The sequence below is a fragment of the Dipodomys merriami genome, unplaced genomic scaffold (assembly GCF_024711535.1).
Source record: "Dipodomys merriami isolate MVZ:Mamm:240054 unplaced genomic scaffold, mDipMer1.0.p SCAF_1065, whole genome shotgun sequence".
In the NCBI taxonomy this organism is placed as follows: Eukaryota; Metazoa; Chordata; class Mammalia; order Rodentia; family Heteromyidae; genus Dipodomys; species Dipodomys merriami.
Genome location: NW_027202344.1, coordinates 208300 through 220519, shown reverse-complemented (window position 1 = coordinate 220519; position 12220 = coordinate 208300). Strand labels below are relative to the sequence as shown.

Sequence of the window (12220 nt, the reverse complement as noted above, 5' to 3'; positions counted from 1 at the left end):
TATCTCTGTATCTGGAGGCACTCTTTGTCTGCCTCACACTTAAAGGCAACCACTTATCCAAAGGCTGGTCTCCTCTGTCACCAATAAATTTCCCTTTCCCAGCCATCACTCATTAACAGACATCTGTATGTTGGCTGATAGCACATCCATGAATGGAGATGTACCTGTCAAGGGTTTGAAATCACATTGGTCGGTGATTTCCTATCACCAGTTCTCTTCCACTGTCACCTCAGAATTAGACCAGAAGCTGGTCTAAGTTCCAGGACTTATCAACCCAACGATGTCAATATCAGAACTTTGTCAAAGTCTACTTCAAAAATACATTTCAGTTTCAATCTATGTCTGACAGAAAATCCACCCCCTACTTTTTTGGTCTAGGATATGTACAGCTATAAACTGGGAGACTTTAAGAGAATGAGATTAGAGAGAATGGGTCTCCTGGATAGGATCTGCTATAGGTATGACAAGTAGGAAGGAAAAAGAAAACAGCATAAGGAAATATGATTAACAAGGCCAAAGTGGTCAAAGGACATCTCTCCAATGCAAGAAGATCCTTCTGACAAACCTGTTCTTGTTGAGCCATTGCCTGGTATGGTGGTGCCACTTTAGACTCTGGTCCCATTAGAGCAACATACATGTCACAGCTTCTTCCTTCGATGGCCTAGGCACTCTACCAGAGGTTCATCCCACATTCCTACCTCTGCTTTCTAAAAGGGTACACATATCAAGGGGCTCTCTTCTTTCCACCTACAAACATTCTACCAGTGTTCCCTCATGACACAATTCCTCAATGCCAAACTGGGTGTTTTGCCTTCACACCTAATATATCATCTCTAGAGCCTAACATTTGTTATCTTTCCTCCTTTTGGTACTGGGGACTGAACTGAGAGCTTTGTGCATGCCAGGCATGTACTCTACCACTGAGCTGCATCTTCAGCCAGAGCTTTGATTATACTATTCAAGGACTCAATTATTTGATACAATTACCAAGGCACATGAGAATAAGGGAGATGCTGCACTTAGCATTTGGACAAAATAATCAACCTGTTTATAGGAGTCACCTCAACATTAGCTTGTGTGGCAATGAGTGCAGAGCTCTGGCTAGGAGAAAACAAAAGCCATGTCTGAGAAATACATGATAATCTACTGGTAAAATTATCAAGAGGAGTTTTCTGAGGGATGAGGCATGAGTCATTAATTATGAACCAAGAACTACTTCTTCAAAAGTGTAAAGAAATAAGCCAAAGCCACCAGAAAAGACTCAAAAATGGGCACTTAAGATAAAACAAAACTGTTCTTAGTCAAACACTGGTAAATAGGCTGGATGGGGCCTCCACCACAGCTTGGACTCAATCCTTATCCCACTGAGGAATGAGAGTACTTTGGCCAGGCCTGCCTTCAGTTCAGACCCAGCAGCCTTAGAGGATTTGGAGTCATCCAACCTGGTCAGTTCCAAGACTAGAGACCCAGGGATGTCAATTTGCTGGCCCATACCTACTCCCTAGGACTCCCACATTGGAAGCTATTTGCACTTTGATCTGCCCTGGGGCTTCTAGTCACAGAACAGTCTCTCTGGCAGTTTACTTTCTGCTGAGTGAGACCAACTTGGCTTAAAGATTTCTACCCCACTCCTCCCCACCCTACCCCAACCTCAGGCCTGGTATAGGAATGCTTAGGGAACTTACTATCTCCCAACTTTACTAGAAACAAGGAACTTGCACCTCACCCAGTAGTATCTTTCCTTAGAGCTTCCTAAAATTTGCTGGATTCCCCATAGGTCCTGTTTCTGGAGCAAAAGGGGCTCTTACAAGTTATTGGTGGCCATTGAGGAATGCCTGACACAGACAACGTACCTGGAGCCTCACTGCAAGAAGAATGAAAGATTCTGGCAAAAAGAACTAGTGAATGATTTTGGACTTCTGTTTTCACCCTCTTCCTGGCCATTGTGTAGGTTCTAAGCAATTGAGATTTCTGTCTCACTCATGCAAAGTAAACATACCCAACAGGCTGGATCTTTTTCCCTTACAACCCCCTGTGGGCCTCAGACAGCTTCAAAGGCTGGAAAATGAGTATGAGAATGGGTCATTGGGCCATGTCTCCCTTCCACTCCTTGACTTGGAAGTACTGAATCAAGCAGATATCGATACGCTATGGGACTGGTCAGCTTCTCACTCCCTCAAACAGCTAGACTCATTTCTGTCCTTAGAGCTGACAGATGCCTTGAGAAACTACCCTGGCAACCAGGATCTTGCACTCATCTTGTGAGTGCTGCTTCACTGCCAACTGAACTATAAGCACAGGGATTGGGGTTCCTGCTACTGTTTCTGGGGAATGTGAATGAAATCCCTCTGATGGGGCATGAGACCAGAACCTGTGGTTGTCTGAAGGAGAAGGAGATCCTTAATGGCCAGTATTCATACCTGCATTTTGAGGTCCCATTCCCAAAGAGGAATGCATACTAGGTGGCAGGATAAGCAAGTCCTGTGTCAGAATAAAGGAGGAAGAGGCCCTGCTACCTCAGTGCCCAGACAAGTCTTGAACATCAATCCCTTCAGTACTCCAAACATCACCTTGGTACTAGGAAAATTGTAACATCTGGATCTGGTTTACTTTCTCTTCAAACTGTTTTTATGCTACTGGAATGTTATTGAGAGACTGCTAACTTTAAAACTGGGCCAGGGAAAATAAACAACATTGGCACTTGTCATCTTCCTCTTCAAAATACTGGGAACGCCATGAATTTGAAATTCCTCTTGAGCACCATGTCTATATTAATAAGATTAAATCCTAAAGAAGAATAAGGACTCAAGAGTACAAAATGTATACATTATTTTTATAAATAAGGTTTTGAATAATACTATTTAAAAGAAATCTGCATTTTTACATTCACCATCAGTGAGTTCCTGACTGGAAAGGCTGTGCATGATGATACACAGCAGGGACCTCACTGCAGGACAACAGGAGCTCAGGAAAGCACCATTCATTTGAGAAGTAATAGGCAGGCTCTGACAGTCCTGTTGCATTGCTACCAATGGGAAGTCTTAAACTTCTTCCTCCACCAAGTCTTCTTCAAATTCCCCCTGTTCATCAGCAGTGGCATCTTGGCACTGCTGGTACTCGGACACCAGGTCGTTGATATTGCTCTCAGCCTCAGTGAACTCCATCTCATCCATGCCTTCTCTCGTGTACCAGTGCAAGAATGCCTTGCGCCGGAACATGGCACTGAACTGCTCTGAGGTGCGCTTGAAAGGTTCTTGGATGGCTGTGTTGTTGCCGATGAAGGTGGCTGACATTGTGAGGCCACGCGGGGGGATGTCACATACAGCTGTCTTCACATTGTTGGGAATCCAGTCTGCAAAGTAGCTGCTGTTCTTGTTCTGCATGTTGAGCATCTGCTCATCTACCTCCTTCATGGACATGCGGCCTCGGAAGATGGCAGCTGCTGTCAGGTAACGACCATGGCGGGGATCACAGGCGACCATCATGTTCTTGGCATCAAACATCTGCTGGGTGAGCTCGGGCACTGAGAGAACATGGTACTGCTGGCTGGCTCGGCTGGTCAAGGGTGCAAAGCCAGGCATGAAGAAGTGTAGGCGGGGGAAGGGCACCATATTCACGGCTAGCTTGCGCAGGTCTGCATTCAGCTGGCCGGGGAAGCGCAGGCAGGTGGTGATTCCACTCATGGTTGCTGACACCAGGTGGTTCAGGTCTCCATAGGTGGGTGTGGGCAGCTTCAGGGTGCGGAAGCAGATGTCATACAGGGCCTCATTGTCGATGCAGAAAGTTTCATCTGCATTTTCCACCAACTGGTGGACAGACAAGATCACATTGTAAGGTTCTACCACGGTGTCTGACACCTTGCGGGAGGGCATGACGCTGAAGGTGTTCATGATGCGGTCTGGATACTCCTCTCGGATCTTGTTGAGAATCAGGGTGCCCATGCCTGATCCAGTGCCACCTCCCAGGGAGTGGGCCAGCTGGAAGCCCTGGAGACAGTCACACCTTTCTGACTCCCGCCTTACCACATCCAGCACAGATTCCAACAGCTCGGCCCCCTCCGTGTAGTGGCCTTTTGCCCAGTTATTGCTTGCCCCGCTCTGGCCTATCAGACACAAAGACATGATGAGAGACACACTCCAAGAAAAATGACTGTGCCTGTCCCATTGTGAGGACAATAGGACTCTTCTGAGCTAACCTTTGCTATTACATTAGATAAAGGAAATGTTTTCAATGTATCTGGGACCCTACAAATCACCCAGGTTATAAAGAAAAGTAAAGAGTGTGAAGGAAAATACATTTTAACCCAAATCAAGTACTTCTAGAAATGAAGAACCGAGGCTGCCTCAATACTGGAAATGTAGTTACTTTCACACAGTGTGGTCAGAGGGAAGCTAAACTGCAAGCACTTGTCTGCACCTTGCTCACACATAGCTGTGCTTTGATTTCTGGTGTCCTGAAGTGGTTCTGTTATTGCCAGGGCTTTAAAATGACCAGCAGTGCTGAAACCTTGTTGGTGGCTTTCTCTACTTGATGCTCTTTCCCTTCAGAGGCTTTTTTGTCATGGAGGGCTTGCAGAGTTGCACTGATCTGAGCTGTCTGAGAGGCCAGGGGCATGACTCCCGTGGACTGGAATAGGTGGGTTAGGTGAGGACAATATCAAGATGGATAAAGTCTCAGCCCAGCACTGGAGTGCATGGATGTTAGGATCCATGGACCATGATGGCTTACCAAATATGAAGTTGTCTGGCCTAAAGCTCTGGCCAAATGGTCCCGATCTCACTGAGTCTAATGTTCCAGGCTCTAGGTCCACCATGATGGCCCGAGGAACATATTTGTTGCCTGTGAGAAAAAGAGTTGACTTAGGCCTATCCTTGACAAGGAACTTAGGGGGCAGAGCTTATGATTCTAAGTGACCCTCAGCATTCATTACAAAAATTACAGCATTTGAGACATGGAAACAGAAAAGATAACTTGAGCATGAATCCCCATGCAAGAGGCTTCAGCAACTTTAAGGATGTTTGCAGTTGTCTATTTCCATTGAATATTCATTCCTTTGCTTTGGGCATGGTGGCTGAAATCTCAGCTACACATGAGGCAAAGATGAGCATCAGGCTTTGAGTCTAATGGTGCAAAAGAATGGTGGCAACACTTTTTTTTGTGGTTCATCGTGGGGCTTGAACTCTGGGCCTGGGCACTGTCCCTCAGCTCTCCAGCTCAAGGCTAGCACTCTATCACTTGAGCCACAACCCCACTTTCAGTTTTCTTATTGGAGATAAGAGTCTCAAGGACTTTTCTGCTCAGGCAAGATTTGAACCATGATCCTCATATCTTAGCCTCCTAAGTAGCCAGCATTACAGGAATGAGTTACCAGTGCCTATCAGCAAGAAACTTTCTCTTTTTTGTTAATTTTATTTTATTGTAAAGGTGCTGTATAGAGGAGTTAGTTACATGAGTAAAGAAATGAGAACATTTCTTGTCAAAAATTGTTACCCCCTACTTTGTTGTTCTCCCACTATCCCTCCCCTTCCCCAATTACCTTTCTCAAGAAATGAACCAGGTTCATGCCTATAATCCTAGCTACTCTGGAGGCTGAGATCAGGGATCACTTTTCAAAGCCAGCTGGGGCAAGAAAAGTCCTTAAGACCCTTATCTCTAATAACCTAACAGAAAACCAGAAATAGCACTGTGGCTCAAGATGTAGAGCTGCTTGCCTTGAACTGAAGAGTTGAGGGACAGTGCCTAGGCCCAAAGTCCAAGCCACATGACCGACACCCCAACGCCAAAAAAAAAAAAAAAGCCAGGTATGGCTATTCACCAAGTAGATGTAGGGGAATTCAAGTGTAAGGCTTTCCTGGAGAAAACATTTATACAATATATATTTATTGTCTTATAATTTTTCAATAATGGTTATCAAACAGCACACATCCTTGTATTCAAATACTCAGAGCAACCTTGAGCAATGACTTGCAATTTCCCATTTATCCTGATTTGGCCCAAGGGAAAGCAGTTAACATGATGTAAACACCAGTTTTAGAATACCCCCTTCCTAAACATTCACATGAAGAAAACTGGCCATCCTGCTGGATATACAGGATCTAATAAAGACACAACCTAAAATTCTGTTCATAGGAGTGACACAATCCAACCCAACCACTCTCAACCAAGGTGAGGACATCCCAAAATATAGATCTATAAAACTCAAATTAAATAGTTTTGTACTTTTGTTTGTACTTGTTCATTGGATTAATACATAGGAAAGCCAATTATCCACGATTCTTTTTGTATACAATAATGCAGAATGGAAACTCAATATAAAATTAAATGATCTTTACATTGATAGTTACAAAAACTGAAAATCTGCTTTGTAGACTTCAATTAGGCTGTTTATGTTAGGAAATACAATATTAATCATTTAAAAGCAATGTTTACAAATTAGTATTGGTTTTTTCTACATCAAAAGAATGTTTTCTTACTTTAAAAACCTTAAAAATATTTTTGGCTAAGTATTCATATTCAAAATGCTCAAGACCAGAAATGTTATAGATTTCAGGGTAAGACACTTTATTTATGCTTTGTGATTTGGACTATTCTCATATATATTAGTGACTGAACATCCCTCTTTAAAATTATTAAAATTTTCTTTTTCAAAATATTGTTTTAGAAATTTAATCTATATTTTAAAGAGGCAATGTAACTGGGCTCTGCTTGCTTACAGGTGTAATTCTAGCTACTCAAAAATCTGAGATAAGACCTTAGCATCGCAGATTGAAGTCAGCTGGGGCAGGAAAGTCTGGGAGACTCATCTCCAAGAAACTACCCAAAACAAAAGAAGCTCATAGTCAGTGCCCAGGCCTTGAGCTTAGGATGATCAGCACACAACCAAATGGCACTGGATTATATTATATTTTATCAATTGTTTTAGAATGCATATTTAGGCAGTCTCATTTTTAATTATGTGAAGCGGGCTCACGCCTTTAATCCTAGCTACCCAGAAGGCTGAGATCAGAGAATCACGGTTCAAAGCCAACCAGGGCATAAAAAGCCGGCAAACTCTTATCTCCAATAAAACACCAGAAAACTGGAAGTGGCACTGTGGCTTAAGTGGTAGAGCCGCTTGCCTTGAGCTGAAGAGCTGAGCGACATTGCCTAGGCCCAGATTTCAAGCTCCATGACCGAAAAAAAAATCCAGGTGTGGTTAGTCAGCAAGTAGAGGTAGGGGGAACAGGTTTAAGGCTTTCCTGGGGTAATTCACAAGAATATACTCAAAAATTAAAACAAAGTATCTGGTGGAGTGGCTCAGTTGGGTACAGCACTTTACTTATAAGATCAAGGTCACAAATTAAAACTACAATACTACCATAAGAAAGGCAGGAACTCCTTCCTTTTCATTAGTATTCCCCTGGGAACTATTTTGCCACCGTATGGGAAACCAGATGGGAGACACTCACCAGTTGCCTCATTGTAATACACCTCGATTCTCTGCAGCTGTAAATGGCTGTCTCCATAGTAGTTGCCAGTGCAATCAATATTGTGCTCATTGCTTATCATTTCCCAAAACTGAGATGGAAATAGAAGTGTATTATGAACTAGAATGTTAACTGTCCAAACAATGCATTTTAAAGTAACTAAAAGAAACCCATGTCCTGTTGACACAAATATATTTGTAAAAAATAATTACATTTTCTAAATTAAAAAAAGCACAGAAATGGGTGGTATTTTAGTTTTCTTAATCTCTTTGTTATCTGGCTGAATAGAAGATGTCTGTGTTCTCCTATGAGTATTCCATCTTATGCAGTACCATATTCTGTTTGTATTCTATGTCGAGTAACTGGCCTTTCATGGACATGAAATTGCCAAAGCAGTAACTTGAAGACTCAGTAAGAAGGGTCTCCAGAACCCCAAGTGTCCTCAGAGCATACACAACAACCAATGATTTAGAAAACACCCAACTTAAGGGAGCTTAGGTGGGGCATGAAACTCAGAGAAATTTGCATTAAGGTAGAAGAACTGTTCACAATTATCTGACACTCATCAGTTGACACAAGGGAATTGTCTGTATCTTTCAGCTCAAAAACACTGCATTCCTTGCATTCAAACCAGACCAAACGTGCATTAGTCTATTCCCAGGAAACTAAATACAAAGACTTGAGTCTCAGGTAAGACTAAGACATGCAAGGGATTTGAAACCCCCCCAGCCTTGTTTAAAAACCACACCCACCAGGGCCACACAAATTAGGGAAATTGGAGAAGCTATCTGGGGGACTTCATTTGCAGAAGTTTAGGGACCACTATGGAGCCCCACCTACTTCAGCCTAGCCATGACCACCACCACCTCCACACTCCAACCCGTCCTCCTTCTCCTTCCCCTAAATTTGAGACTTGGATCCTAGGCCAGTGCCATGCTCACCTTTGCGCCAATCTGGTTGCCACACTGGCCTGCCTGTATGTACACAATCTCCCTCATGGTGCCGGGCTGCAGTGTGATGGATGTATGTCTTCAGCGGTGGTGCCCACAGAGGCAAACAAGTAGAGCTGGGAAGCAGGAATCTGACAGAGTGAACTCAGATCCCCATTTATACCTCTGATTGTTACAGGGGCAGAGGAGATGGGGCGGACTTGATTATAGGTGGAGCCAGCAGGTGCTCCAACTCAATCGCCCTATTGCTGGGTAATCAGAGGGCCCTACCAGTTCCTACCTACCCTGGAATCCAGCTGCCAGCTGCAAGTCCATTAGCACAGCTCTCACTCTATTTGGATCATCTGGTCACCCTGCCATCCACTCCCCACTCTGACTCACAAGAGAGGCTGAACCTGGGATCAAGGAAAGAAGAGGAGGAACTTCCTCTGCACAAGGTCCTTGTTTGCCAGAAGCCCAGAACAAGCCTGCCATCCATTTTTGATTGGAGGGTCTAGAACTGAAGGGGCATTTTCAGATGTGATCGCAAGAGCAAGCACAACTGTTGGATTCCATGATTGATCCACTTTCCATTATGGGAAAAGTCAGGGGCTTAGGGTCTAGCCTTCATACTCAGGTTTTTTTCTTTCCTCTTAAAAGTAGCTTGCTTTATTACTTGGGCCATAGGACAACTACAGTATACTTTTTGTTTCATTTGGCTTCTGCTCCTAGTGCAAGAACTCAGGTCCTGGTCAGAGTGTCTTTTTCTTTTTTTTGGTCGGAGTTGGGGCAGGTTAGTGATTTAGGGCTTGAAATTAAGGCCTGGTGACTCTTTCTGAGGTTTTTATTATTATTGAGATTAGGTGATTACCTTAATTTCTCTTATTTCACAGAATTGTGGAACAGTGATATTTAGTTGAAATTACAAACATATTTTAACCTTCACAAGTCAAATTATCATTATCATGGACTATAAACTTTGTGAATTCTATAAGCTTTGACAATACAATTTATTTCTTCCACAACGGGTGATATTTACATTTCTCTACTTTTGCTTAGTGTAGAATTTCCTGTCTTTCACTTTCATTCTGCCCCTCTCTTTCTGAGGTTTTATTGATTTACTTATTTAACTGAAAGGTAGAAGGCTCTACTACTTGAACTACAGCTCAACTTCTGCCTTTTTTAAAGTGTTTAATATGAGACAAGAGTCCCATGGGTAGTCAAGTGCAGTACAGTGAGGCTTGAAATCTGAGGATCACTATTCAAAGTCAACCTGGGCAGGAAAGTCTATGAGACTTTCCTCCAATCAACCACTAATAGGCAGAAGACAGTAGAACTTTAGCCATGAGCAAAACACTTCAAATTTAAGTCCCTCGACTGAACGAACTGAAGCAAGTTTCATGGACTTCAATGCCCATGATGGCTTTGAACCATGATCTTCAGACTTCAGTGACTTTAGCACTCAGGATTATAAGTGTGAGTCAACATTTACAAATCTTTAATTACCTTTTTTTTCACCTTTTCAGGTTATTTATTATTTCTTTTTTTGACAATTTTTCTTAGGGGCTAGCTTTCATGCTTAGTTTTTTCTTTCCTCTTGAAACGACCATGCTTTACAAATTTTACCACATGTAAACTACAGGCTGGTTCTCTTTTTTGTAGCTCTTCTTCTAGGGCTCAAACTCAGGTAATGGTCACTGAGGTTCTTTTTTTATTTTTATTTTTTTAAATTAAGTGCTGGTTGTTAGGTCTTGAAATTAAGGCCTGATGACTCTCCTTGAGGTTTTATTTATTTTTACCTTAATGGTGGCAGGTTTCACTAGTTGAGCCACAGCTCAGCTTCTGCTTTTCCTGTGGTTACTAGGAGAGTAGAATATCAACAGCAAGCCAAGAGTAGTACAGGGACGACTGAAATCTGAGAATCATGGTTCGAAGCCAATCTGGGCAAGAAAATCAATGAGAAAATTATCTCTAATTAACCACCAATAGGTAGGAAGAAGTAGACCTCTAGTCATAAGGAAATCATAGCAAGTTCAAGCCCCAGTACTGAACACAGTAAAATAAGTCTCCTGTACTTTCTGCCCAGGATGGCTTTGAAACACGATCCTTAGTTTTCAGCAATCTGAGCAAGTATGATTGCACTTTTGAGCCATGATTTAGAAATCTTTAATATGCTCATTTTTGCCCCTTTTCATTTATTTGATTTGTCTTCCCCCCTTTGTAAAGTTCATGTCCTTTATTATTAGGGCCTAGCTATTCTCACTCAGTATTTATTTATTTATTTTGTCAGTTGTGGGGATTGAACTCAGTGCCTAGGTATTTTCTGTCAGGGACAAAGCAGGCACACTGCCACTTTCAGCCACAGTGCCACTTCCACTTAATTGGAAAAAAAACAGTCACCAGGGGACTTTTCAGCCTGGACTGGCTTCCCATTGTGGGAAGCTTCCTGAGTAGCAAGTATTACAGGAATGGGCCAGAGAAACCTGGCTTGTTTTCTTAGATCAAAACTAGCAGGCTCTACAATTTATGCCACACTACTTCACTGTGCATGAGATTTTTGTATTTTGTTTTTTGCTCAAAGCTTGCAGGAACAAAAACTCAACTCCTGAGGGTTTTTTTCTTTTGGGGGTTGGGAGAGGCTTGAATTCAGGGCCTGTGGACTCTCTCTGAGGGTTGTTTTGTTTTTGGTATTTTGTTTTTATTTCGAAGCTAGCAGGCTATTGAGCCTCAGCTCAAGTTCTGCCTTTTTTTTTTTTTTTTTTTTTTTTTGGTGTTTAATAGGATTGGAGTCACATGTTAGCTCTACTTCAATTATTTTTGTAAGTTTTAATCTTCTTTACAAAGTATGATATATTTTTTGTTAGATAGTTATTGGTGTGCTTTTATTGGGTTGTTTTGGTATGAACAACACTGGGGATTTAACTCATACCTCGTTTATGGGAAGAAAGTATTCTGATACCTAAGTCACAATTCAGCTATGGCCGTTTTTTTTTTTTTTTTTATTTTCTATTTGTTTGTTTGTTTTTTCTTGGTCATGGGCTTCAACTCTAGGCCTGGGCTCAGTACCTATGGTCTCCAGCTCAAGACTAGCACTATACAACTTTAGCTACAGCACTACTGCCAGGTTTTTGAGTGGATTATTGAAGATAAGAGTCTCATGGACTTTTTCTGTCTGGACTGGCTTTGATCCACGATCCTCAGATTTCAGCCTCCTGAGAAGCTAGGGTTACATGCATGAGCCACCAGCATCTGGCTATCATAGTGTTTTGTTTTCTTAAAAAATACTGTTTAAATTACTTATTTTTGTCCTTATACTTTAATTTAATATTTTAATCTTTTTTTCATCCCGGGGAATTGTGTATAGGACCCTGTGTATGTCTGTATCTACATGCTTTTGTATGCATATGTGCCAGTACTGGGGCTTAAATTTCCTTAACTTTTTCCATACAAGGCTGAAACTGTAACACTTGAACCATACCTCCAGTCTGTTTATTTTTGCTGCTTAGTTGAAAATAATAATATCTGATTTGCTACTTTGGAGGCTTAGGATTTTAGGTGGTAGTTTGGAGCCAGACTGGGCAGTCTCCTTACCTCTTCCCTCTAATATACTACTCAGGAAAAGCTGCATGTATCACTGTGGCTCAAGAGGTAGAACACTACCCTTAATGAAAAGCAACTCATATACAGTGCCAAAGCCTGAATTTAAGCTCTGGGGCCAGCAGGTTAAAAAAATTAAAAAACTCTGAATTATCTGAACAGTCTAGCTTTAAACTATGATCCTATAGATCTCAGCCTCTGAAATAGCTAGGGGATTACAGTTTGAGC

At 42.1% G+C, this 12220-nt stretch overlaps 1 protein-coding gene across 1 annotated transcript; it reads right to left on the bottom strand.

Annotated features, from left to right (window-relative positions):
• Positions 1–3041: 3041 nt before the first annotated feature.
• Positions 3042–8464, bottom strand: LOC138814719 (tubulin beta-2 chain-like). The gene is made up of 4 exons (XM_070003848.1): positions 8408–8464; positions 7449–7557; positions 4729–4839; positions 3042–4102 (listed from the first exon to the last, which is right to left on the bottom strand). The coding sequence occupies exons 1-4, from the start codon at positions 8462–8464 to the stop codon at positions 3042–3044; spliced, it is 1338 nt and encodes a 445-aa protein (XP_069859949.1).
• Between the last annotated feature and the right edge of the window lie 3756 nt (positions 8465–12220).

What these genes read in the sequence shown, in the direction of transcription:
- LOC138814719 (XM_070003848.1), bottom strand. Translation starts at nt 8,464, where the DNA reads ATGAGGGAGATTGTGTACATACAGGCAGGCCAGTGTGGCAACCAGATT. An exon ending in GCAACCAGATTGGCGCAAAG is followed by an intron (nt 7,558 to 8,407) that starts GTGAGCATGGCA and finishes TTTCCATCTCAG; the next exon opens with TTTTGGGAAATGATAAGCAA. An exon ending in GCCAGACAACTTCATATTTG is followed by an intron (nt 4,103 to 4,728) that starts GTAAGCCATCAT and finishes TGTGTCTGATAG; the next exon opens with GCCAGAGCGGGGCAAGCAAT.